Genomic DNA, 27,599 nt, shown 5'->3' on the forward strand with positions numbered 1-27,599 from the left:
TCAGACAGCATCATAATCTGAAATCCTTCAGTATGAACGAGAAAGAAGAGGAATGAGTTGGAATCAGGGTGAGAGCAAAGACAAAGGGACACAAGTTAGGGACTAAAAAAGTGAAAGACATGAATCTTTGATCTGCTCTTATATGGAAAGCCATTTTCCAAAACTATAAAAGAACAAAAACAAGCCCATAAAGAGTTTAACTACTGCCTCTCTGCTACGTCAGTTTGCTGAAATAAGTACCACTAGCATGCAGATTGTCACCATCATACAGTCAAAGACACATACACAAGCTCAAAAAGCCCAGGGTTATCTCTTGGTTGTGGTTTTCCAGTTAGGAAGATATTAACTCATCCAAAAGGATGTAATATATAGCAGTCAGAGGCATTCATGTCATAAAACAAGTATGGTGTGTTATAATAAGGGTTTAAATGAGGACAAAAACTTACTCCAAAACTGCTGCACAAAACATTTTGGCAGCTCTTTGCACTTAAAAGATTTTTTGCTTAAAATCAAAACAGTTTCAGCATGTTTCAAATGTCTGTAAAAAGTAGGGGTAGACTGATACGGTTTATTCAGGTGTGAAACAGATAGTGGTTATTAGTAGCTTAAGAGACTAATATTTTAAATCTATATGCATTTATTAAGACAAAACAAAATGTGGCAAAAGTAAAAGATACAAAAAATGATCTAAAAAAATGTAGGAAAATAAACAATTTCACCCTAGCTCTATCAACATGAGACACAACACAAGCAACACAGTAGAAGCAGGAAGTGATGTCACTGTGTCAGTGTCATCCAGGATCAAGTACTGATTGGCTGGTACTTATGAGCAGAGGTGGAAAGTAACTACATTTACTCAAGTTACTGTAATTGAGTAGTTTTCCTGGTATCTGTTATTTTTAAGTACATTTGAAAATCAGTACTTTTACTACTACTTAAGTAAGTTTTAATCAGAATAACTGCACTTTTACTTGAGTGTACATTTTCCACCTCTGTTGACCACAGCTGTTGTAGTAGCTGTAGCAGTTTGCAAAAAATCCCAGTTTTCTTTATTTTTGTAGATGGTTTTCTTATTTAAAATTAGAATGACATAAAGTACTCATTTCCTTCAATACAGCTATTCACATTACATCTGCAATATAAGTCAAAACAATCACAGAAAGATAAATGTTTAGCTTCAAGGCTTTATGTTAAAGAAATGAGTAAAATTTACTACTATGACATATATAGATAGTTAAGATATGTGATTCATACTGATTCATGCATCATGTTAAATCATCCTATAGGAAAGAGCAGTTTATGTTGATCTATTATTGTGTTGGTGATAAAAGCAAATTATAAATTGCTTTTGTTTGTTAAAAAATGCACAAGATAAGGAACTTAAAAAATAATTGCATGTCAAATTGCAAATGCAATATTGGAAAAAAAATCACAACTCGATTATTTCCCAAATCCGTTGGCCCTTGTAGCTACTCAGTACTCAGTTATTTAAGAAAACTTAAACTTTCAATCAAATATCTTTTTCTTTTACTTGAGTTGATTTACAGATCAGTACTTCATTTGACATCTAGCCAATCAGATTGTGTTGTATAAAGGACAACAGTTAAGACTGTAAAAAGCAGAAAATAAAGCCAGAGGGGAAGACACACTTTGCTGTGGAACCAAAGTAGTGCACCTTCCGATTAATCAACTTGATTATCAGTAAAATAAAACACTGATACCGATAATCAGCCAAATGCCAAATAGCAGCCTTAATAATCAGTCAATCAAACCCTTAATTGACCCCTACAAACAATACTTTTAGAGAGGGGAAATTAGCATTTTTATGGAAGACACTTTAATAATCAAATTTTAATATTTTTAATAAAGCCACATACACTACAATGTTGCAGGAGAATATGAAATCCAACAGATGAATTAAAAGAATCAAGAGTGGACTACCTTAAGAGGGAAGATAGAAAGCATAAGGCATAGTGGGGAGGGGGGTTAGAAAGCAGAAGGGGATGGACAGACACACAAAGATGTCCATTCAAGAAGGTTATCCTATCCTCTACTCTGACTACACACAGAGAACACATGGACACACAAACACAAGCACAGATAGATATCAGCACAGCCCAAAATGCAAAAAGGGCTCTAATAAATGCCTACACACATACACACAAACACACATAAATATGCATGTTAAACTTTCTCAGCCCACTCTAGTGACAAACATACAGACACACAATGACTCTAATGTGCTTGCAAGAGCACAGAGCTAAAGCAGAGCAGAGTTAAAAAGACTCATGACAAAAATACACCCTACTAACAGTCAAATATGAGACTGTTTAACAGCTCTAAGATCATATACTGTCAGTAAGCCAAAGTCCGCACATAGACACCTAAGCTACTTCCCCTTCCCTCTCCTACAGCTCACAAACACACAACCTTACCTGTGACTTTTCACTTCCTTCCAGTCACTCCTCAGTTTGACTGTAAGTTGACATAGACATACTCCTTTAGAGTCACAAATGGAAAGAAACACCTCATTTGTGGAGGTTGTGTTCAGCTAAAGAATTCCAGCAACTTACAAACAACAAAAAGAGAGCCAGGAGTAAAGGAATCAACTTTCTTCTCCAGCAGTCCAAGCCAAACAATAAGGAGGAGAAGAGAAGGAGAGGCGGGGCTTCAGCACATTCCAGCTTAAGCAATGAGTAGTGGTGTCACAGACAGGAAAAAAAAGGAAAAACAAAGGAAGAAAGGAGAGCAGAAGTGGGGAAAAAAGCCAGGAGTAGGTATGTAATTCCCACAGTCATTGGCATAACTTCCCTCCTGCTTGAATACACAACCACAGTACTTTAAAGGCAATAGGTTTTCCAGTGTGTCTTCATACAGCACCCATTAACACATGCAGTGTCTTTCTTTTAAAGACACACCCAAATCTAAACAGCTAAACTGAAAAATCCAAAGTATTTACTCCAGGTCAGAGAGGAACAGGTACATCAGCAATCATTAAATAGCTGTTTGAAAGGAGAAGAAAGAAGTTCCGTGCATAAAAAGATCCAGAGAGGTCACAATTTCAAGAGACAGCAACCGGAAAAAGAGATAACATCATGTAGGAGGACTGAATGAAGATGGGAGGACGAGCAGCTGTACAAAGATGGTTCAAACCAGAGTAGTAAGAACATGAAAAATAACTTCAGTTATCTCTTTTAGCACATCCCACACACTGACTCATAAACACACTAGCGTAAAAGGCTGAACGCTTGAGGAGGGAAGAACAGTACCCACAGTCAGGTGCTTAATGTGACTCACTAACGCACTCAGTATGTCTGAGCGGTCCACATTGTTTGTGGTAAGTGGGTTAAGCAGCTAATGACTGACCAAGCAAGGACTGAACGCGGTGACATTTCCCGCACACAGTGGAGACAAAATGCAAAGAAATGGAGCAACATAAAACTCCAACTCTGGAAATTCCCCAAATTTTCCCCTATGTCCAGGTTCCTACTTTTACTAAGCATTTCAATCAGGTTGAGAGGGCATGTATGTTTTATTCAGGGCTCACGCTCACAGACATGCAGACTGATACATTTCGACCACAAAGAGATCAGAAAAATTTGAACAAATTAGTTTCACTTGTACTCACAGACCTCTGTCTGTTGCACTAATTAACCTTTATTAGCATTAATGCACTTTGCTTTACATGCTGGACTTAATCAGAAATCCAGACAGCTTGTAATCCAGGAACATGAGTTTCAATCCGACCTTAAATAGTTCAAATCAGTTCTTTAAATGGCCCACTTTGTGGTAAAGATAAAAATATAGCTCACTGATAATCCACCAACTTTGGACTTTGTTCTTCGTCTTTATCCAGCTGGATAAATGCTAGGCATAAACCTTGCTAGTTCATGCAATTAATGTGACAAGCTGATTGCTTTTACAACTGACTGCAAAGATTAAATGTTGTTTTCTACTGCAAGATTAGCCTTTAAAAATTTTATTTGAAATGAATGACACAATTTTATTCTTTTACTGTTTTTATATGAAAAGCCAGATGTGTTGTTTTTCTGTTTTGTAGTCCCTCTGACGTCAGTCCAGGAATGTATGGTTATTTCTTTATTCTTGGACTCTTAGTCATGGTCTGAGTGGTGGTGAGCATGCAGATATACTGTGTTTTCAGTGTGTATAAGCCTGTGTGCACATCTAAAATCCAACTAAGGCTGGCCACACATAAGACAATTCTTAATATCTTAAACCATTTTAAAAAAGTGGCAGACCACAGACATCAGGGCAAAATGATTTTTCCTTTTATAATCCTCTGGCTGCAGACACTACATGACTCATCCAGACTGTGAGACCATTGAGACCACTGAGACCCTACACCTGCTCACCTGCCAACAACCCCGCATTAAAAACAAGCATGTCTGTCAATATCTAGGGATGGGTATTAAAAACCGGTACCAACATGGTACCTGTACAAACATATCCGCAACCTACCAGACCGAATTGCAACACAGATATCAATACTTCATTTTAATACCTAGCCATCCACTGAAAGGCAAGAAAAAAATGTACCTGAATTTGTGCAATTTATGTTTTAAGTTGCACTGGTTTCCTTTTATTTCCAATGTTTGACTGGCACCTTATAAAGATATTTCTGCAGGGCTGTGTGCAAACACAGGATAGAGAAGAGACATAATGAGATGTCAAGAATATCTAACCTGACATGCCAGATGGATGTGTGAAACACATCTGGGAAAGCTTCAATAGGAAACGTTTGAGATAAAACTGGCACTTTAGCAGCATCCACACTAATCTCTTCCTCCATAACTGCACTAGCTCTTGCTGCTGCTTGTTTACGTTACGACTCTGCTGCACCTGAAAGTACTGTCCCTCATTGCTGATTGGTCCTGTCACTTTCTGACCGGACCCAAATGGTTCAGATGGGAGCTTTGCAAGATGGATTAGCCAGTGGAAAACAAGGAAACGGGCATATCCATCTGCTTTGCAAGGTTAAAGAACATCTAAATAAACTAAACCATAAAACAATCATGCACAGGACTCCAAGTTTAAGAAATACAAAGGTTGTTGTTTTTTACTGATTTAAATGAGTATATTATAATGATAAATAAAGCATATTTTAATTTAGTCATGTATTTACACATATTTGATAACATACAGGTGATAAATTGTTTTAAAAAAGAAGAAAAATGTTATTTGAAATGATATTCTATTGTGTCTTTCTTAATCTAGCATACTTTAGTACTGATCAGTGCAAATTAATATATTCATCCTGTAATGTCAGCACTAACGTGCTAGATTGCTCTGTTGTGTTCTTGGATTTTGTTCTTAGCTAAAATCAGATATGCAAACTTTGGTGAATGTCAAAGCTTAAAATCTGCATTAAATGGTCTTGAGAGCAATCTCTTCTTAAGAACAGCTGTTATAGATGCTCAGTGAGTCATATAAGATTGTGAAAACAAATCTTGTTTCCCTATAAATCCCCTTTACCTCTCTTTCCCAAGGTATGTTGACTAACTGTGCAGGAATTCAACATGTACATTGTGTAGTTTAAATCCAGACATAAGACCAGCCCAGGCAAAAGCAAACAACAAAAACAGTGATTTTTACTCACATTGTTGAGCTCTCTCTGGTTTCCATACAGAGGGTGGTACTTCCTGTATTTGCCCTGGCGGTATTTGTTGGTGATGAAGCGCCGCCTCTCTTCACTGCAGCTAGATGGTGTCAAGGCTTCACTGGGTGGGACATTTGCTGCCCAGAATGTGTTTACCTTCTGGTTTCCTAACAACAGGAACACCTGGATCACAGGAACAGATTAGGAGAAGTATTTATTGTGTAGGATTTGTGCAGTTTATAAGGTATGGAGATTTTCATTGCAATTATACTGTGAAAAGTTGCAAATATTCCCTCTAGTGTAATAAAATAAGTTTGATTCAGCTTACCAAAGTTCACATTCATAGATTTATGCTCTTAACGCAAAAGTAACAAACAGGCTAACTGGATTAATCATACAGGTACATCCATTCATCCATTTTCTATACCGCTTATCCCACTGGGGGTCACGAGGGGTGCTGGAGCCTATCCCAGCTGTCATTGGGCAAAAGGCAGGGTACATCGTGAACTGGTCATCAGTCAATCACAGAGCTGACATATAGAGACAGACAACCAGACATGCTCACACTCACACCTACGGCCAATTTAGAGTCACCAATTAACCTAATGGTCATGTTTTTTGATGGTGGGAGGAAGCCATACAGGTACATATCTGACTAAATAGAACCTTAGGGTAAAGTCATCTACAGCTCTCTCGCTGCATTTAGGTGTTTATGTTTTTGATTGGAGACTTTTTTTCTTTTTTGTATGAAAACCTTAACCACCAACTACAAGCAAGGTCTCTTAAACTTTCTTCTTATATGTGTGTTTATTTAGTGTGAGTGTGTGTACCTGTATGAGCTCTTCTGTCCAGACTTTCCTGTCCATCTTCAGACTACGAACTTTTGAGATACTTGGACCCAGTCCTCTGTGTTCTCCTGTAACAAGACAAGACAAATTACGTCCTTGCTGTGTCTCAGCACTTTGACAATAACATATCACCATCCCTGCTTATGCAATGGACTAAAAAAAATACATAAAAGATTTTTCTTGTGAAAACAATAATCATAAAACTTTGTTAAACAAACATTTCTCTTACTGAGTAAAGTGCAAGCACTGGTGTGCAAAGCACCGTACCATTTGAACTGAAATACAATGAAATTCAAAGAATCAAACCTGCACATCGTTTGCAGACCACCACACACAGGTTGATGGCAGCCCATTCTGGCTTTGGAGCTCCACAGTCCGCACAGAGGCTGTTGCTAGGCTCCGCCCAGATCCGATCCGCCACCTCGCTATTTGACAAAGCCTCACCTATCGCATCCCGCATGGCATCCACCCACTGCTCTCGCAGCTGCTCAGACTCTGCGATGAAACTACGTAGAGAGTCACACAAACGGCCAAATGTCAATGTTGACATGATGGTGTCAATAAGGACTAATTTAAATAAATATAAAGAGCCTGTGTTTGTCCTCTGTATATCTCAGCGCTCATGACGAACTGAGTTCTGACTCTAACTCTGCTCCTGTTTTGCTAAATATATTTGTGTCAAAGTCTGGAAAACTGTACAAAAACAGTTCCTCTTTTTCTTATCCACTGCTTCTTTCCTGAAAATACACATGCAAACATTTCCCACCACCCAGAGTCAGAAAAGAACGCACTTTAAACTGAGACATACACTGACTCACAGTCCGACTCTTAGACAAATACACAAGCCTTTTCAGATTTCCCCATCCTGTCAAGCTGAGCTCTAGCACTGCAGGCTGCGTTCCATCAGCCAAAAGACCACACACACCACATCAACACATACACATGTCCTTCACTCTTCCTAAAACATGCAAAATACTTAGACAAAGGGCTTTTCATGTCCTCAAAAGATGTCCAACTGAGATCTCTGAGAATAGTTGGGTGGTGGGAGAGCTCAGAAGAATAACATGATCTGATTTTTGTTAGCATCCTAGAACTAAGAGCCAGTCAGCCTGACTATCTTTACACTTTAATACTTTTTGCTGAGATACAAAAAAAAGAGTTTCTACAAACAGATTCATCTATACAGTTTAATTGCAGAAGCTATGTGGAGAAAGCAAATGTGTATAAAGTATCTTACGTAAACTGAGTGCATGAATGCAGTACCTGAATATCCGATAAGGCGTGGTGAGATCAAAGGTACGGCGATCTGTTTCTTTGACATTTCCTACGTTCATCTCAATAGACGTAATACCCACTCCTAGCCGATAGTCCTGCAGGAAAAAAGCTGGGGGTTACTTGCTCAATTTTCATTTATTTACTTATTTTATATAATAAAATAACAATATATGAACTAGTCCTTCTAAAAAAAATCTAACTTTGACTTGACAATTGATTCTAGGTTTGAAAAACACTTTGAAACTTTGATATTTTGTGTAAAACAAATGCTGGTGTGCATACTTTTTCACCATGAAATATTCTTTGTCATATAAATAGATTAAAAGAAAGCTTTTATTATCTTTATATTTAACTTTTAAACAGTTGCTGCTCTACTACTTTTTTATTACCAGTGTCCTGTGTATACACCATCTAACTAAACAAAGACACTAGAGTACACAAACAGAAATAGTATCATTTGAAGTGTATTGCTCATCTTTACAAGCACAAACAGAGGCCTCTTACCTCTATGTTTTTATACAGGAAAACTTTGTCTAAGGCTACAACAGTATAAAGCTTTGAGCGGATCCCCCTTAGTTCCAGATAGCCCTGAAAGTCTGGGGCCAAAGGTGAGCCAGGATTCATGGTGTTGCGTAGATGGCGCCCCCTGGTGCAGTCTTGCATTACAGTCACCCATTCATTTCTTTCCGCTGGATTGATGCGCAGACAACAATATGGATTAACATATTTATGAATCCAAAGTCTGTGTTTATGTGTTATTTGTGCTTGACACGGTAGCATAAATAGTTATCACTGTGTAGGCACACATACAAACACAAAGATGACCAGCTTAAACATACCAACCTTCACTTTCAGCTCTGAAGATAAATGTTCGGTTGTTCGTGACCACCTCAAACTTCAGCTCTCCCACACTACTGACATTAGTGATGAAGGCAGTAGAAATGATCCCCTTTGAATACACCTCCTACAACACACCACACAGCCACAGCTCAGCCTTAAAATAGATCCATATTCAGCATGCAGGAAGTGCATATGTGTGTCTGTGAGTGTGCTCTAGTGAGTGGGAGAGTCAGTCTTGATATATCAGTGCATCTGAACAGCAACTTCACAAACCATTTCTGTCACACGCCCATCTCACTTACACTTTAAAGTAAACAAATTCACACTGACTCTAAGACATACACAAGTAATGCATTTCACAGGATCTTACCTTTAAACTTGTTCACTTTTTGCACTTCATTAATGTTTACATAGAAAGCTGCTGAAGTAGCACAAATCTCCAACTTTTATATAAAAACATTTCTAGCTATCAATTAAGCTCCTTAATTCATTCCTTGCTTAGCTCAAGCTTCCTAAAACATACTATCCTAACCAGTTTTTCCATCTTGAAAAAAGGTCCAGATTTTGTCAAAGATTTGTCAGCCATCATGTTGTAAGTTTAGCTGTCTATTTTCATAGCTGGGGTTTTGATTTTAACAACAGTAATGATTTATCACGTCTCTGGTATGGACTAAACAGACTGGATGCTTTGGTGGCACCCGTATGTTACCAATAAGCCTGTTGGCATGATAGATGTTGTTTCCTACCTTGTCATTGTCAAAGTATCTCAGGTAGTCAACATCCAACTTTACCCATCGTCTCTGATAGTAAAGAGCCCTGTGTAGAACAATACACACAAAAATATTTTAAAGTGTCATCATGCAAATGATCCTTAAATTGTTACACAAGAAGAACTACGACAGAATACTTATGCCATCACTCTGTAGGGGCATTTTATCGAGTTGTATTATTATGACTGTTTGCAATGTCATTACTGATAGTGAGACAGTATAGTGAGATATTATTAGTTCAGGTGCAGAAACATTACTATGGCAACAAAATTCAAACCATAATTTTATCTTCTGTATCAATGCATTAATGTTTGGTGTACAAAGCCAAACCCTGGCATGCCAGACAGACTGGTTTATATATCCATTGAATAGAAACTATTTCACATTCATCTTGGAAACCTCCCATACAAAGCATTTGGGAAGGGCGGGACATTTGACAAAATTCTCTGATGGTAACTGCACAAACAGTCTTTCGGTCACATTCATTAGGGGCCAATCTGAGCAACAAGACAAAAAGAGGTAGCAGTCACCTTGACAAGCTGGCACTGCTGTAGTTTATGAACATTCGAGCTTGTTGATGGATAACACTCATGCCATAGCCAGCCAGGAGAAGAGCAAAAACACCTCTTTCAAAAGAAGCTTTCATTGTGGCTCTTTGTACTTGTTTTAATAAAGAAATATGGCCAAGTTCTGATAAAACTGCTGCTATACTATGAAAAAACTATGATAAAACTGCTGCTATGCTACATCCAACCAACTGTACATATCGGTTTCTAGTGCAAAAAAAAACCCTGCCAGTTACTACAGTAAAGTCATGCAAAAGCAGGCTGGGAGAAGAGTGAAAATGTCTTTTCTGCAATACAAAGTTTTCTTTGCTGTTCTTTGCTATTTATTTAATAAAGAAATGTCATCCAGTTCTAATTAAACTATTGTTTTATTAAAGCTACATCTGAGCTAAACACTATACCAGCAGCAGCCATAACTATTGGCTTCTTGTAAAACTAAACCTTGTCTGTAGCTACCGCCTCATTCTCCTCAAATGATGCTGATTGGTCAGGTCCATTTTCAAACCAGATGGATTTTCCTGATAACAGACACGGAATCTGCCCAATCCACCTGTTTGATGTACTTTCTGCAGGACACCAGATTTATGCTTATATATATTTTCATTCATACCCCTGAGGTGGATTCTTGTCCAGCCAGCCCATCTTGATGACAGCAGCAAGCTGAGAGCTGTCTTCTTTTGCAGCCTGAGCCAGTCTGCCGGAGTTTGGCAGGTAGACGCTACCTGTGTTACTGAGAACCTCATCCTGCCATAGGGTAGTCCTTCAGATACATGGAAATAGAGCACGTAAAGGAACACTTAAGTTTTGATATTAACAGAAAAAAAACAATTTATCACATGAGTATAATAATAATAATAATAGTAGTGTTGATTTTTTTCTCACCTCTACTTATTGTGGTATGGAAAAATAACCATGAAGTCTTTCAATATACTTAACCTATTTGTGTTTAACTTTTGTCAGTGCTTTAAATCAGCTTTAATGAACATTAATCACACTAAACCCTATTTACCTACCATGTGCAGTCAGTTTTACTGATGACTGACATGACGCTTGTTAAACTATATATCAACCTTTATGTAATCTAAAGGCATTCTAGTTCAGTGCTGAAAGAAACAGTAAACTAATGAAGTTGCACTGAAGAGCCATCTGAGGTCAGTTTTTCATTTCTATTCAATGCTTAGAAATTTGTGTTACTCAATCTTTCACTTTGATGAATTGTAAAAAGTAAATGCAAAAGCATTTCCCTTCTGAAATGCATATTCACAGAGTTTACAGAACCATAACTGTTGTAGTCAGGAATCCCATTTATTTAAGTGATTCATTATTCAAAATAACAGAATTTAAAAAGTTGCTCAGGTTTGTGCCATAATAAATCAATGCCATGATGAATGCTGAACTAACAATGGCTGAACTTGCACATCAGCTTCCTGGGCTCAGGGCTAAGTGCTTAGTTGCTGTGTAATCTTTACACTTTATTAATCAAGGTAGTGTGCCTGAAAGCTAAAATAGAAGAGGTCTCATGCACAGATGAAATTAATTAAAGATCAAGCAGTCTTGGCAAAACAACAGAGACAACAGTAGACAGTAGCGTGATGTTAAAAGACTGACATAAATCACCATTAGCCACAATGCAAAACTATTTTTGTGTAAGACTAAACCACTTCCTTGTAAGGTCTGTAAGCTGGGCCACTACACTGAACAGCAGCTAAAAGTATCAAACCAAAAATTTGTGGCAACGAAAACTTAAAGAAAGAAGTGTATGTGTTAATGTACATAGGTTATAGCAGAGAATATCACAAATTACATACCCTGTAAAATTCTGCTTCTTAGCTTTCTTGTATTTGTTTATTAGAGTGTAATTTTCTGGGTTTTGGGCAATGGTGTGTTTGTGTTTCAATGTATAACTCACTCATCATCATCCAGCTGCTCATCATCACTGCACAGAGAACTGTACCGTCCCTTTGGCAGTATGGGAACTTGCAAGGACATATCCTAAAGGAGAAGAGAGGTGTTATTATTAGTGCGCAGGAGGGGAAGAGGAAAAGAAGAGTAAAACAAAGAAACATTCTCACTCACCCTGTCGGTTCTGTTCATGCAAGAAACACCGGGGTAAAACAGGTCTGGGTCCTCGTAGTCATCAGAGTCATCCTTGAGGGAATCTAACCCTGATATCAACAGTTTGAGTTAGTCTTCAACTGAATGAACAGAATGAATTCTGAACATTCAAATAGAAGCTGCTTTAATTGTGTGACATGTAACTTAACTTTTTTTTTCTAGGGATTACTTTACCTTGCAGGATGTGATAAAACAGTTACTGGTAAAGACAATCAGTAGGGGAATCTAAAGCCTCAAATATGACTAGCAGCACTGATAATACCAGTGCCTCCAGTTATCTGCTACCAGATAAAATGTTAGCAATTGATTGACTGATATGCTAACACAGAAACAAAAAGGCCTGAAAGAAACAGCTGAAAGTCTAACTGGTTGTTTGTCAGTGTTTCCCATAAGAACTTATTTTTTTTCTAGTTAAACAACAAATAAAATTTTTGAAAAAATTCTAAACACTCATATTTTCTTTGACACACAGAATAGTGTTTACATCAGAGGTGGAGACAGGAAAGTTTTATATCTGGGGCTTAGCGCAAACTTGGGTGGGTCAAGAGGTATGCATCCTCATCAGGCAGTTATGTGCATGTTTCAAGCAATCTTAAATACAGAATTAGATTTAAACCAAAAAATGTATACATCATTCAGGCAAAAATAAACTGTTCCATCTTAAAAATGGAACCTTTACAGCCAACATTTTTTAGTTTTAATAATATTGTTCTCAAATTCAGCTCACTAGGCTAAATCCACATTAAAGTGTATTGAAGTTTGTTAATTTTCACTTCTTCCACCAAAAAAGCACAGAAACTGATGGGTGTTTTTTTTTTATTTACATGTGTAGAGAATGAATTTAGTGTAAAAGTTTATAAGTGGCACTGTTGGCTACAAAAATCAAACTTTCATGTCCATTTGTTTACTTTAAATGATTTATTTGTGCATTTAAGAAAAATTTCACGGCTTAGAGAGAGGGCCACCCCGTCTCTACGCCTATACAGTTCATATCAACTTAAAGCTGGTATTTTAAGACCTTTATTGCTGTTGAACTGTAAATTCATGCAAAACAGCAAACAACAAATCCAGCCGGCCTGCATTAGCATGGACAACATCAGCAACACTAAGCAAACAGCAGAATTCTGAGTTTTCAAGTTTGAAAGTCTACAATTTCAGTAGACCTTCAAACTTTTTTTCACCCAGTGGCACAGCTGAGATTGAGCCAAAATCCCCAACATATCCACCTTGGCTTTTTAAAAAAAATATGTTTGCAATGTCAATTAAAGAAGGGCAGCTGCAGTTTTCTATTTGTTTTACTACAACCACCCCTTCACCTGATGAACTGAGCAAATCAAGCCTGGGGTTTCCAAAGAGCACCTGGATATGAACAGAGACCCAACAGCGCTTCTTTTTTTTTTTTGTTCAAGCACACATATCTATTTCCATGCAAAACAGCCTCTTTAATTCCTGTTATAGTATCTTCAGTCACAGCTAGAGTAGAGCTGGGCAATTAATTGAAAAGTAATCAAAACTGACATTTAGAGCCGAAATAAAAACTGCTGTGTCCATTATTTCAATTTTTCCCACGTAATTCTCTCTCTACTAATGTACAACCCTCTTAAAGGTCTTAAAGGCTCTTAAAGATTTTCACAAAGGTTAAAACAGATGACAGATGTCTATACTTTTAATAACAACAACAACAAAAAAAATGCAAAGAAATATCACTTGACTAAATCAGGCCAGCGTTCCTGTCCAAAAATCCTTTTTATTTTGATAAGTTTGCATACTACGTTATCCTCATTTAACTGTTTAAAAAGTGAATTTTTCCCCACTTTTCACATTTTTTTCCTAATAGCATCTTTTAAGTTCAAAAGACACTAGCAAAGTTTGACAGGCCTTTTATGAACACCATAAAAGATTCCTCATCAACTTCGATAATCTACATTTGAGCAAAATAAAACTTTATCAGATTCAGGCCATGTTCTTCCTCCCTTAACAGAGCACATGTAAGAAGCATAACTGTTTCCGCTGCTAATACATTATCTAAGGACACGCTGAGTTTCATCCTGTTTTAAGCAGCACATATAGAAAAATAGCCTGACAAAGACACATGCTTTCAGCAGAAATTTGCTGGAGCATATTTTTTTCTTTGTGCAATTTGTGGAAAGATGCATTTTAATTGCCGAGGTAATGTCTATGTTAAAATTTAGGCTTCTCTGATGGTGTTTTCATGTAACTGAAATGCAAAAACTAGACTAAGTTTGAGTTGGTATTATGAGCAGGCCTCCTTGTATTGCCTGACAGTTAAAAAAACATCTTGACCACGAACAACATGTGCATATTATTGTCTATCTCTATCTCAGTGATTATTTCATGTCATGCCTCCACTAACTTTTTTCATTACCGATTCCTCTCAAAAACTGTTATTCACTGATTCTAGTACTCACTGAATTCAAGAGGGGGTTGAGACACCCTCTTATCGGGCAGGGTCTTCTGAGGGTCAGCTTGAGTTGACTGTTGTGTGTTTTCTTGAGTTTGAGGTGTCCTGATGCGAGCTGGGACCAGAGGAGTTTGTTCTCTCTGCGAGTCATCGACAACCGTCCTGGTGGGGAGTGTAGGAGAGGGGCTGGAGAATAAAGGGGAACAGGACATGTCAGCAGAGTTCTGGAGAGCAGGGGATGAGTCCTCAGATACCACATTAATCTGAGGTCTGCTGAAAATCCCAAACAGTCTGCTGAGTCTATACATGCTCTGCTTAGAAGGAAGTCTTCCTCCTGTCCTTTTCTCCTTCCTTGCTGTTTTGTTATTCCATTGTAAGATTTGCAAAGTAGAACACGCGGAATCACTCTAGAAGCACACGGTCACCCCGAAGTTAGACTGTCACCGAGAAAGTCTGCAGAGCTTACAGATGAAAGATATCACAACCCATAAATATCACAAAGAAAAAGAAAGAATCCATCCCTGGAAACAACTCTGGTAACTGTGACAGTCCTCATTTTTGACAGCTGCTTTAGAGTCTTCTCAGTGGTACAAAAAAAAGAGTCTCAGAACTTTGGCTAACCGGCATCCCTCTGCTCTACTTCTGACTGTCTACTTTTCCTTCTCTTTCTGTTTTAAGCAGCAAGTCTGAACCTGCATGGACCTGCAAGATCTGGATGTAAACATAGCATACCTCTGGACCCACTGTAAACACACACATACACCACAAAAGCACAGTAATGTGCAGAGGAGATGTTGTGGTACGCTGGTCCAGCATTTGGCAAGGTGATGTAACATTTTAATGACTACAACAGTGCTGATACTGTTTTAGCAGCACACAAATGTGTGTTGTGTTTGTAATCCAGGATGCAGGTTTTCATGACAAAATGCTTTGTCTTATCCCATCTGTCTTTACAATGTTTGCTAGTCAAGGTGGAGTAATGCTCTGTAGGTCAGGTTTTATTTACATGTCATTACATCCTTACTTATAATTATACTTATTTTTAGGGGTTAACAAAGCAGAAAGAAAACAGTTTGGAAGTTTTGATCGAATTCAAAGCCGCTGGCTGAATAATACACCTGAAGTAAAAATCAACCCAACCCAACCCAACTAATTCGTAATGCAAATACCTATGATACTGTGATACCAATTAATAACATTGTTATGGCTTGTAATTAAGAAGGTCTAACTTTGCAAGTCAACTCATTCTTAAAACATACCTAGCTCAATTTTTTTCTTTTATGCATTATAGAAAACGTATACAGCAGACTTTGGCAAACCAAAAGAACACACAACCCTATGAATGTGGTTTTGAATGAAGTATCTTAAACATTGTTGTATTTTTCTTATGAAAATCATGTTCAAATATTGTATACAAGCTAAATATATAATTCTAAACTACTTCATTCACAAAACATTCTACCGCACAGTAAACTATTATGGGACAGGGCACAGATGGCCTGTTCGGTTTTGGCCCATGTCCGTGCCACTCTCTCATCCCTGTTTCTGACTCTATCCACTGACTTCCCTCCTTTGCCATAAGCCCCGATTGGTGGGCTGCAGTGATGGTTGTCCTTCTGGATCTTTGTCCCATCTCCACACAGGATCTCTGGAGCTCAATCAGAGTGACAATCTTCTTGGTCACCTCTCTTTCTAAGCCCCTTCTCTCCTGATTGCTCAGTTTGGCTGGATGACCAGCTCTTGGAAGAGTCCTGGTTGTGCCAAAGTTCTTCCATTGGAAAAACATAGAAGCCACTGTGCACATGAAACCTTCAGTGCTGCAGAATTGTTTTTGTAGCCTTTCCAAGATCTGCGCCTTGCAACAATCCTGTCTCTGAGCTCCACAGGCAGTTTCTATGACCTCATGGCTTGGTTTTTGCTCTAATATGCATTGTCATCTGTGAGGTCTTCTAAAGAGAGGTGTGTGCCTTTCTAAGTCATGTCTAATCAATGTAATTTACAACAGGTAGACTCCAGTCAAGATGTGGAAACATCTCAGCAAAGATCCAGAGAAATGGGAGGAACATGGGTTAAATTTCGAGTGTTTTTGCAAAGGGTCTGAAAACTTATGCCAATGTGACATTTCCATTTTTTTTAATACATTTTCAAAAAATTCAAAAATTCTGTTTTCACTTTGTCATAATGGGGTACTGAGTGTAGATTCATATGAATAAAAATAATACTTTCAATTGTAGCATCAAGCTGCAACATAACAAAATTGAAAAAAGTAAAGGGGGTCTCAATACTTTCTGAATGCACTGTATGTAACAGTCCAATACATCTGCTTTATTAATATCTACAACAGTAACCTTTTTTTACTCATCTAGTGAGTCAAAGGTTGGTAACACAAAATCTGTAAATGGAATAAATCCGTTCCCATGATGTTTAACAGTTTTTATACACTCTGTCAACAGGAAATTCCAGAATGAGCACACAGGTCTTGTTTCTATCCCTCAAGCATTGTGTAAGATCCTCTTAGGTCTACGTCTCTTGTGAATTTCCTTTTTTTGAAATGTGCTGTTTTACACATGAACTGCAGAGATTTTAGTCACATATGGTGGCTAGTTTTGCCCCCCCCCCCCCCAAAAAAAAAAATGGACAAACCGATGTGTCCGAGACATTAACTTAATCACGCATGGAAATTGGATATGTGGTGTCAATAACTTAAAAGACAATGCTATAAATTTACAACCAAACAAAGCAGTGATTTTACATGGTGACTGCTGAATAGTAGCTAGTTATCGATAGGCCATATTGTCAAACAAAAGACTTACAAGTTCTGTTGTGTTAGCTTTTGCTAAGTGACTTCAAGTGGTAAAACCATGTCCTATACACTTTAAACAACCAATAATTAAACATAAACAAAGACAATTATTGAGAGGTATAGTTCAAGCTCACTGTGCTTTCATGTGAGTACTATAATCAAATTCCTCAAGAGGATTACAACACTAACAACACTCTAAGTACATATGTATTCTATTCATTCGTCTGTTAATAAACCATAAAGGGACAGACAAGCTCAGAATGACAGGAAACTGACCCGTTGACACAGTTCCTCCTTTTTCTCAGAGGAAGAGTGCTGACTGGAGAGCAGCTAGCTTGATGCTATATTTAACACAGACTGAGCTGGTAAATAGATGGCAGAAAGCTGAAAGAACAATGACAACCCCTTTATCCTTGCAAACTGCATGTATGTAAAAATATTCCAAGCAATGTTTTACGCTGCACCGCTGGATCAAAAATAGCAGCTAGCTGCCATTTTTGTTGTGGTGTTGACAGATGAGAGGCATTTCAGGCTAGCATGTGTATTATTGTTGGGCTTACCTTTGCTGAATAAAGGCAAAACGCAGCCCTTAAGCATACAATAGCAAAGGCAGCTGCATTATTATGACATAAAATCAACATTTGTCGTTCATAAATCATGTTTGAGGAAGAGAGTGCTTAAGAGAGCGAAGAGATCAGTTTAATTCCTGACAACCACTGATTTGTTAAACAACACAAAATGTATCTTTACAAAATCTACGATTGTAGGTTTATTAAATATAATAATAATTAACCTATATAAATGGCTGCAACCATAATAAATGAAGCCCTTAAGAATATTGGCCCTCAAGGGTCAGTTTCTACCTTACTTTGGTCAACATAAAACAAACTATGTGCTTTCTATTCACTAAAAAAGGCTGGAGCAAAATATGTCAGAAAACATGAACATAGCTGAAAAGAAAAGTTTCTTTCTTGGACACTGACACAGCAGAGTAAGGAGGGGAGGAGTGAGAGAGGGCATATGTTTAAGACAAGTACAGGCTCAGAGGTACGAGTAAAGACAAAATAAGAATCAGTGTTACCTGTTCTGTCATGTTCAAAGTAAGTCCTCTTCCATGATGACACAAAAGTTGTAAGCAGTCACATTCACATATTAGGGGAGAGGAAAACAAAAGGAGAGGAGGAGGAAATGAGCAAACGATGGGCGGAGGCAACAGAGCATGTTGACAAGGAAACAAGAGAGTGTGTGAGTGCTGTGAAAAGTAAACGTAGTTCCTGGTTGAGGATGACTTTTTCTTTTAATATTTCCCTCTCCCTCTCTCTTTCACTGTCAATCTCAGACGCTAATGGGGAGTTTTTAACCACTCTGTTTTGTTCTCCATTGCAACTTCCTCGCTGTTCCTACAGCTAGTTTCCCTTTAAGACACACACTGAGAGAAAGCATCTCACTCAGAATTCAACTGACTCTAAGCCTGAGGCATCTCTGAAGTCTCTTTTCTCTCACTGTTGACGCAACTCAGGAAAAAACTCAGAACTTTATATGCTTTCCCAATGTACTACATAAAACAAAAAATAAAAAGAAGACTGCTACAGCTTTAGCAGTTAAACCCGCTCAAGTTTATAGTCTGTGGTTAATGAATAAAAGGGAAAGCCTATCAAAAACACACCAATGGCTTTATGACTTGACAATACAAGTTTGTCCAAGATATGGAACTCTGAGTGCAAAACATTTGAACCTAGCAGATTTTCATGTGTGATGTAGGAATATAATAGCTGAGAAAAGGTCACCACAGGGCCTTTGAAAAAAGAACATACTCGTCATCAAAGGCTCCAGTGGTCAGGTATGATCAACCTCAAAAACAGACAGCAGCCTTACAGATAGGCTCACCACGAGATGAACATACAGCAGGGCTGTTTCACATGTATGTCAGCCGACCACTAGCTTTAGCTGCTGGTCTGAATGTTGCAGTCTTTCAGTTTCAGAAAGTGTCTTCTTTAATTTCAGGAAGTGTTCAAGCCTACCAATAACATTTCTAGACTGCAGCAGAGGAAACAAAAATGACACAGACTTGCAATTTTGCTTTTAGTCCAACAGATGGCAGTATAACACTCTACAAATCAAAACTGCACAGCAGTGAGACTTATGACCCTTTCAAAATTTGTTACTCCTAACATGGAGCAGGTGACCATCTACACATTTTGATTTTTTTACTTCAATCTTGACCAAGATGAAACAGGTGCAGCATGTCGTATTGTATGAATCTGCCATGTACCACACAGTTAAAAGAACAGCTACATTGCAGCAAATAAGACGGTTGAGAAGAAAAGGGCTGTTCAAAATAGTGTTCTATGAAGTTATTCTGCTATGCATTTTCTTTAACATGTTTCATCAAACAAATCATAAGCTATATTAAAACAGGCCCAATATTCCAGATATTGTGCATCTGACCTAGAACGAGTCAATCTCATAAAACATCTGTGACGAGTGAAACACAAAAACTTTGACCTTTCACTGTTTTAGAGCACTTCCTCTAAATTTAGGAGGATGGCCCAAAGAATTTTTGTTTTTTCGCTTTGACGTGATACGTATGTGTATCTCTTTTTATGCATGTAGCCACAAAAATACACACATTTCCACCGGGGCTGAAATTTGTTGAAGTTTGGTGATTTTTGGGGACATGTTAGATGAATTAAAGATTCATTTGCTGGAGGAAGAATAACAATAACCCCTTGCATTCCAATATGGGTATTCACTCTGAGGTCAGTGCTTTGCTCTAAATATCCAGAAAAGTTCCCTGCAAGACAGCAGATGGGATTAAAGTGTTCAGTCTGTGTAAAGTCTGTTCTTTTTACTCGTTCATTAATTGTGAATATGTCCAGTTACAGCTAGCATTGACATAAATTACCATTCTGCACATCCACAGGGTCTTCTGTGCTTCCCATTTTGTCACCTTAGATATAGATGTCTAAAAATTGTGGAACAACTTTAGGAAAATGTTCCTCAATTATTAATTGTGAAGACTTTGAAAATCCCACCATCTACAGCTCATAATATCACCAAAAGATTCAGTGAGTCTGAAGAAAATATTGGATGCTCGTAATTTTTGGGCCCTTAGACAACACTGCATTGAAAGCAGGCAGGATTCTGCGCTGGAAATCACTGTATGGGCTCAAGAACACTTGCAGAAATCATTGTCCGTCAACACAGTTCCCTGTGCAAAGCAAGTTAAAGCTGGATCATGTAAAGAAGAAAGGAGAAGCCATATGTGAACACAATCCAGAAATGCTTCTCTGGACCAAAGCTTATTAGAAAATAAGCTATTAAATAAGCTATATAAAAATATTAGAGGCAAAATGGAAAAATGTTCTGTGGTCAGATTATTAAAAGTTTGAAATTCTTTCTGGAACACATGGGTGCTGTGTCCTGCAGACTAAAGAGGAGAGGGACCATACAGCTTTTTATCAGTGCACAGTTTAAAAGCTTGCATCTCTGATGGTATGGGGTTGCATTATGCCTATGGCATGGGCAGCTTACACATTTGGAGAGGCAGTATCAATGCTGAAAAGTATAGAGGCTTTAGAGCAACATATGCTCCCATCAATACAAATTCTCTTTCAGGGAAGGCCTTGCATATTTCAGCAAGACAATGCTAAACCACATACCATATCTATCACAACAGCATGGCTTCACAGTAGAAGAGTCTGGGTGCTCAACAATAGAAAATATTTAGAGCATCATAAAATGCAAAATCCTGCAAAGAAGACCGAGGCTAGAATTCTACATCAGAAATAAATGGGACAACAGTCCTCTCCTAACACTACAGTAAGTGATCTCCCTTAAATAAAGAGGGGATGCTGCACAACAGTAAACATTGTGATTTATAAGATGAGATTTGCAAATCATCGCATTCTGTTTTTTATTTACTTTTTACACAGTGTCTCAGCTTTTGGGATTTGGGTTTTTTTTCCTGAATATGATGAGTGCATACAAATAAAAACAGCTACAGGCAGGTAGTGTGAGAAGGGAAAATTTCATTTACATCCACAAAGAAGGGGAGGAGCAGTCTTGGTCATAAATATTTCACTACTGCTGATTTAAATAATGTATCATGAATTAACTGATCGTGTGAAGGAATATAGCTATTTTCTGTAGAATAATACAAAAATTAAACACAAAAAATCTGACCGAATAACATACCTCAAACTTCTCTTTAATTTTTTTTTTCAGTGAAGATAAATACTCTCACCTGTTTTTTCTGGGGAACTGTGCAGGAATTCGCTGTGGGACTGGTGGAGGGCCTTTTGGTCCTGAACTTGTTTTGGGAGGAAGAGGTGGAGCATTTCTGTCGTTGCTGGGGGACGCCTTGGGGGATGCAGGTGAGGTCCTTCTCCCTCCATCACTGCCCACATGATGGGATGGTGACTGAATGTCTAGTGTTTGAGGCCGAGCTGGGGATGAGGGGAAACTTGGAGGTTGGAGAGGGGCATGCGTGGGGGTATGGGTAGGGGTGCTGGTTGGAGTGGGACCCTTGGACACAGATCTACTCTGCACAGGTGTGGCTAAGATGTCACGTTGGTCCAGTTTGGGTGATGCAGGTGCACGAGGAGACGGCAAGGGGCTCACGGGGGAGGTGAAGCGCTGTGGTGGACAGTTGGGAGTACTCCGTGGAGGAACAGGGGGTAAAGAGGTGTCAGTAGTGGGAGAAATTTGGGGACAGGGTTGGCAGTCCACTGGAGGACTACTGCGGAACTTAGTCCTCTCTTTAGGCACAGGCCTCTCCCTTTTTCCATCTTTCCCTCCATCTCTCTCTTCATCTACCTCTCCTCTCTGTGCTGTTGGTCTTTGTACAGGTACTGGCGTCTTCTCTGCTCCGTCTCCACTTTCTTCTTTCATCCTGGAAACTTGCCTCTCCCTGGGAACTGGGACAGGCACAGGTCTGTCTCTCTGTGGCACTTTACCAAGTCCTGTTTCCTCAGATCTCAAATCCCTCTCAGACTGTCCAAGGTGATACTGTGTGTCAGATTTTGTATCCACATTACCAAGTGTTTTGTTTAAGCTGGCCAGAATGCGTCTCCTGTGTCCCGGCAGGGTGATGCCCATCTGCTCCAGCTGATCTGGTGTGAGGTTGCGACACTGTCCTAATGTTGTCAACCCAGCACTCCTAAATGCCTCAGAATACTGCTCCAGTCGAAGCATGCATAACCAGTCTGACACAGTGGCCCGGGACTCAGGCTGAGACATGACTGGGGAGAGTGAGTGCGGTTTATGTCCACAAAGGAAAAGCAGGCTTCACACCTCAGATCATGGCTCACAAAAACTGTGAAAGAGACACAAAAGAACATGTGAAGAATGAGTAAAAACATGACATTCAGGAAACTGCTGTTGTAATACAGGGATTTTTTTTTAAGAGGAACAAGTTAAAAAAGGCTCCTATTAGATCATTAAACATTTACTTAAACTTGTGTTAGTCCGATAATAGACCAGTCAATGATAAATTTATAGGGTAGTCACTTTTACAGGCTATGACTGGAAGTGACAAAGTTGTATGCAATAAACTGGCTGTGACTCTGGTCTTGGTAAAGAAGGAAGTTGTGTTGATGCCTTAAAAAAAAGAGAGATAATCAAGCAGTTTAATCATCTTGACAAGCGCCATCATTTTCAGCTGCATTCAGTGGCAATACTTGCAGTCAGATACTGCTTAGGTCTGATGGTTTTTATGGTTTTAACTTTGAAGAAAATGGCTTTTATTCACATCCTAAAGTGTAACACCTGCTAGTAAAACACCTCTGGAAAATATGTGTTCCAGGACAAAAACACCATTCTTTAAATTAAATAAGGATTTTTCCTTCGGAGCAGGCCACAAACAATCACACAACAGACCACTATGGGAGGAAGCGTTATTGACACAGCAAGCATTGGCACACACAGCACGTTCACACGGACTGTCTCAATTCTCCCAAACACACACTTGAAAGCTGCACAAGTGGATTCAAGATCAGCCTCACAGAACGTGTCCTCATCTTTTCACAGTCCTTGCACTCTAGGTTTTGTTTTCCTTGTGTGCCTTTGTTCATGAATAATGTACATCATTCTAGTGTTTTAACTTTCCAAGTAGAGGTTCCTCTCATTTAAGTTTTCAGTTTGTACATCAGTCACAATGTCAGGACTTGATTTGCAAACAGCAGGCAGTGCCAACTCCCTGCATTCACATGACGCAAACCTGCCTGACTGTGAGCAATACAACAATAAGGACTGTTGTGATTGAGCTAATGTTGCCACAAAAATATCAGCAAACAGGACTACTGATGGTAAAATACTTTGGACCTCCAAAAGCCATTTTGCTGCAGTCAAAAACATGAAATCACACATCTCCTGCCTGTTTGATCTCTCTGCCTCACAATTCTAACCACAAAGGAAGCTACTGGTTTCCCACGAACAGTCAGTCTTTCCTCCACACACATACAGCATCAAAAGTGGTCCTCTAGGCTGAATATCTTTTGTGCCAAGGCAGCCGAAATATGCCTGTGTGAACGATCAAAGAAACATTCACAAATTATTGAAAATTAAACTGCAAGTTCAGCTAGTTCAATGAAAAACCCACAGGGACACTAAGAGCTACAATCATTAATAAAACTAACACTCCAGTTGTCTTCATTCAAAGTAACCTGATACAGGCTAATGTATGATCTAATTTTTAAAAAGTTACACAAATCTCTACACATTGTACATATTAATGTAAAAATTTGTACTCATGATTCAGCAAACTTTAGACCTGTGAATTACAACTGAAACCCCCCTAGAAATGGTGTCTTTTCTCACTGACGGCTCAAGTAAAAAGTTAATGTTCAGTTGAGCTGTGACACACAGGAAACAGATGAAAGAAAGCAACTCCTGGCCAGCTTGCTTACAGGGGGCATGACCTAACCAATAGGCCAGTGGTTCTCAACTGGTTAACTTCTTAAACTTGAGAATTTCGAGCTTACTGTTTTTTCAAGGTGTCCCTAATACACCTTCCCCAATAATGGATAGTTTATTCATAGATACTTTGTCAAAAACAAGTGTGTGTAGGCGCATTATGCAGGTATTTTGTCAATGACAACAATTAACAGAATTAACTGGGTCTTAGAGGGGCTTAGCTTCTCTTAGATATGAGTGGGAGGGCCCTAGAGAAAAAAATCTAGAAACCACTGACCAAGAACTTTTGTATCAACTGTTTGCCCCTGCGGTTTTTTTTTTTGCCAGGCACACGTAGGAAACCCAATGGGGACAACTTCCACTTTTGGGTCCTGACCCACCACCTGAAAACCACTGCACTAGCCCATCTGTACCCAAGGCAAGCAAATTTCTATTTATTTTCTATCTGAGCCCACGACTGCTCCTAAAGTAGCCAAATGGACTGCAAATAATGCAGTAATAGAGAAAGTCTAGGGTGGTATTCTTTATAATAATAGGCGGCTACATCAGAATTACAAAGAAAAAGTCTGTTGCAGATTAAGTCCCTGATTGTTGTAATGAACTCTTCATATGAATAATACAATTTACCAAAAAAAGGACTCCAAGGAAGGTAATCCTGTGATTTGAAGGCCTTCTTGTACTGCCACGTGTGTCCTCCAAATCCCTAATGAGTGTTATCTGTGAATGGCTGCTGAATTTATTTGCTAGGAGCTGCTAAAGAAGGGCTGTGCAGAAATGAAAGATGTGCAGTTATTGGAGATTCAACTCCCACACACAACTGAGGTCTACTGCATTTATATATATATATATATATATATATATATATATATATATATATATATCTCCAACAATATATTAAATTTAAAGTTGGTATATTAGAGTCTCATTAAAGCTCATTGTTAAAAATATTACATGTTGGTTTCATTTTCTATTGACATGCAGTGAATTACGTCTTTAGTACAGAAACAGAAGCCTGACTTGGGGCTGGAGTGCAGATGAGGCTTATGAGCACACAGAAGTCCACATCTAGACTGGGAAATGCCATCAAAAGTGTGTGGGTAAGTTAAAATGAGCGCATTTCATTTCCTGTTGAGTGTTTCCTCTGACAGGGCTGAGTACACAACACACAGGGACATGGCCGTCAATCTGACTCTGATCAAAAACAGTTCCTATTTTTAAATTGAGGAACTCAGAAACACCCCATGCGGAGGATTACAGTCTGCTTAATTTTTAGCAGTCACTGGGGTGTTACTCATAAACCAAACACACACACGCATACACTGTGCCAAAAATTTACATATGAACACTCACAAATACACTTAACTAGCAGGTCTCAGCATCTTTGACCAGAAAAAAAAAAATTCATCTCAGCACTTTGGACCAGAAAAGCCCTGAATCAGCCTTTTGTGCTCTGCATGTGTGTGAGCATTAGTGTGTTAAGACAAGACACCAAGACTCATAAGTGCTAAATACAAGAGTGAGAAAAAAAACAGAAAAACATTCATTCTAAACATCATGCAGTTACACCCTTAACAGTGCATAATTACTATTCTAGATGAGCTATACAAGCAGAAACCAAGTGTCTTCAAATGATTAATTTATAAGGTGATTTGTTGAGACAGGTTTGATTATATCATCCATATTTTAGTCAAACAATCAATCCTGTGCAGGACCCAATAAATTAAGCTTTGTTGTGTAGTTAAGAAGGTAAATCTCTATGTCATCTTGATAACAATTAAATGCTTCCATGGTGTGAAACAGGAGATACGGGTATATTCATACAGAACTTTTACTGTAGCAGATGTGAGGAGAACCGGCCTCTGAGTTCAGGATGTTTAATAATGGGGCATTTTTCATCCAAAATAGCCCTGTGTGGGAGATAAATGTCACAAAATGCAGCATTGTGGGTAAGTCTGAGTTTTGATGAAGAGTTACAACCATGTCCAAAAATCATTCAGGTTTCAGAAAATACCACTTTAACACCTTGGATTCACAGCAGTACTTAGACTTAGTTAACAAGATGAAATTTTATTATCAAATAACTAACCACTAAACCATAAGGTTTGGTTTCCGTCAGTCAAACACTGCCCACTGGCTGCTTTGTTTTTACATACAAAGTTCTGAAATTTTCAAAGAGATGTCAGGCAGACTGCCCCAGAATTCTGAGATATATACACCATACAGCAGGAAACTATCACTGTTGAACAGAAGGGGAAAAAGAACAATATAAGTTGCAGACGAAGCAACACTTAGCTGTACAACTCTAGAATAAGAATATGTGCCTTTATATCAGTGCTATGTGTATAGGGTTGGATGTTATTTGTTTTTTTCCAACACTGGTGATAAATCAATACTTTTGAGGGGAAAATGTGTATTAAAAGTCAACAGGAGAGCAAAATCTGTCTGGGTATCATAAACGATTTGCAGAAATATCTTTATAAGTCAAACATGGGATATAAAAGGAAACCGGTGTAAATTGAAATGTAAATCGCACAAATTCCATAATGTATTTCTTGCCTTCATTAGGTGATCAAAATGAAATATCGATATGTGTAGTAATTCAGTCAGGCAGGTAACCGATGTCTTGGTACCATGTCAATACCAGTTTTCAATCGTCATCCCTGTATGTGACGTTACACATTATGACTGGCTGTACATTGGTCTATGGTGACTATTGTGACTGGTTGTACATCAGACAGTTCAAGGATGTAGTTTTCAAAATCTTGTAACAGAATGTTTGGAAAAAAAACCCTGATATGTATGTTGTTTTTTAGTTGATATTACTTCACAATGAGTATTTGTATATTTTGTGCTGTTGTCGTACTCTATATTTCCTACATTCAGTAGATTGTGATCAGTTAGTGCTGAGAAATGGGTGTCATAAATTTATATGCCAATCGTTTTTGAAAAATTGAAATTAGTTTTATTGGCCAGCTTTGCATAAATATACACAGAATTTGACTTTTATATTTGTGCTTGCTACATAACAGTTAACATTAAATATTCAGCGATTCATTTTTAACCTAGAGGATGTAGCTACAAGCTAGATAAAACAATAGGGCAGTGATTTTCTGACAACACCACTGTAAAACAACAGTGTGTGAACACTTCTGTAAACTTACAAGTTCTGATAAAACATATGCTTTAGCAGCATCCACACTAATCTCTTCCGCCATAATTTTACCGGCCACTTGTTGCTGCTTGCTCAGTCGTACCCAGAAGTACTGCCTCTTACTCCGGATTGCTCCTGCCACTTTCTTACAGGGCCCAAACTGTTCAGATGGGAGCTTTGCAAGTCAGATTCGCCAGTGAGAAACACGGAAACATGCGTATCCATCTGCTTTGCAAGGTTAGATAGGGCTTGAATTGAAAGATCTTTTGAGTTGTTG

The 27,599-nt window shown here is 38.4% G+C and overlaps 1 protein-coding gene across 6 annotated transcripts in view; it reads right to left on the reverse strand.

Moving 5' to 3' along the window:
- The window catches only part of LOC121526889 (arf-GAP with Rho-GAP domain, ANK repeat and PH domain-containing protein 1-like), a 70,092-nt gene that overhangs the window by 29,391 nt on the left and 13,102 nt on the right, over positions 1 to 27,599 (reverse strand). For 5 of the 6 annotated variants that reach the window (XM_041813573.1, XM_041813572.1, XM_041813569.1 and 2 more), the window contains exons 2-13: positions 21,503 to 22,573; positions 14,461 to 14,639; positions 11,993 to 12,081; positions 11,826 to 11,908; positions 10,527 to 10,676; positions 9,327 to 9,396; positions 8,584 to 8,704; positions 8,245 to 8,429; positions 7,729 to 7,835; positions 6,772 to 6,971; positions 6,448 to 6,533; positions 5,618 to 5,800 (exon numbers count right to left, since the gene is read on the reverse strand). In XM_041813573.1, the coding sequence (XP_041669507.1) occupies positions 5,618 to 5,800; positions 6,448 to 6,533; positions 6,772 to 6,971; positions 7,729 to 7,835; positions 8,245 to 8,429; positions 8,584 to 8,704; positions 9,327 to 9,396; positions 10,527 to 10,676; positions 11,826 to 11,908; positions 11,993 to 12,081; positions 14,461 to 14,639; positions 21,503 to 22,497 (2,448 nt within the window). In that variant the 5' untranslated portion in view covers positions 22,498 to 22,573. Of the gene's footprint in view, positions 1 to 5,617; positions 5,801 to 6,447; positions 6,534 to 6,771; positions 6,972 to 7,728; positions 7,836 to 8,244; positions 8,430 to 8,583; positions 8,705 to 9,326; positions 9,397 to 10,526; positions 10,677 to 11,825; positions 11,909 to 11,992; positions 12,082 to 14,460; positions 14,640 to 18,337; positions 18,366 to 21,502; positions 22,574 to 27,599 lie in introns of those variants that run through there. The other variant, XM_041813574.1, reaches the window with a different exon arrangement.

Source organism: Cheilinus undulatus, linkage group 2, assembly GCF_018320785.1.
Source record: "Cheilinus undulatus linkage group 2, ASM1832078v1, whole genome shotgun sequence".
In the NCBI taxonomy this organism is placed as follows: domain Eukaryota; kingdom Metazoa; phylum Chordata; class Actinopteri; order Labriformes; family Labridae; genus Cheilinus; species Cheilinus undulatus.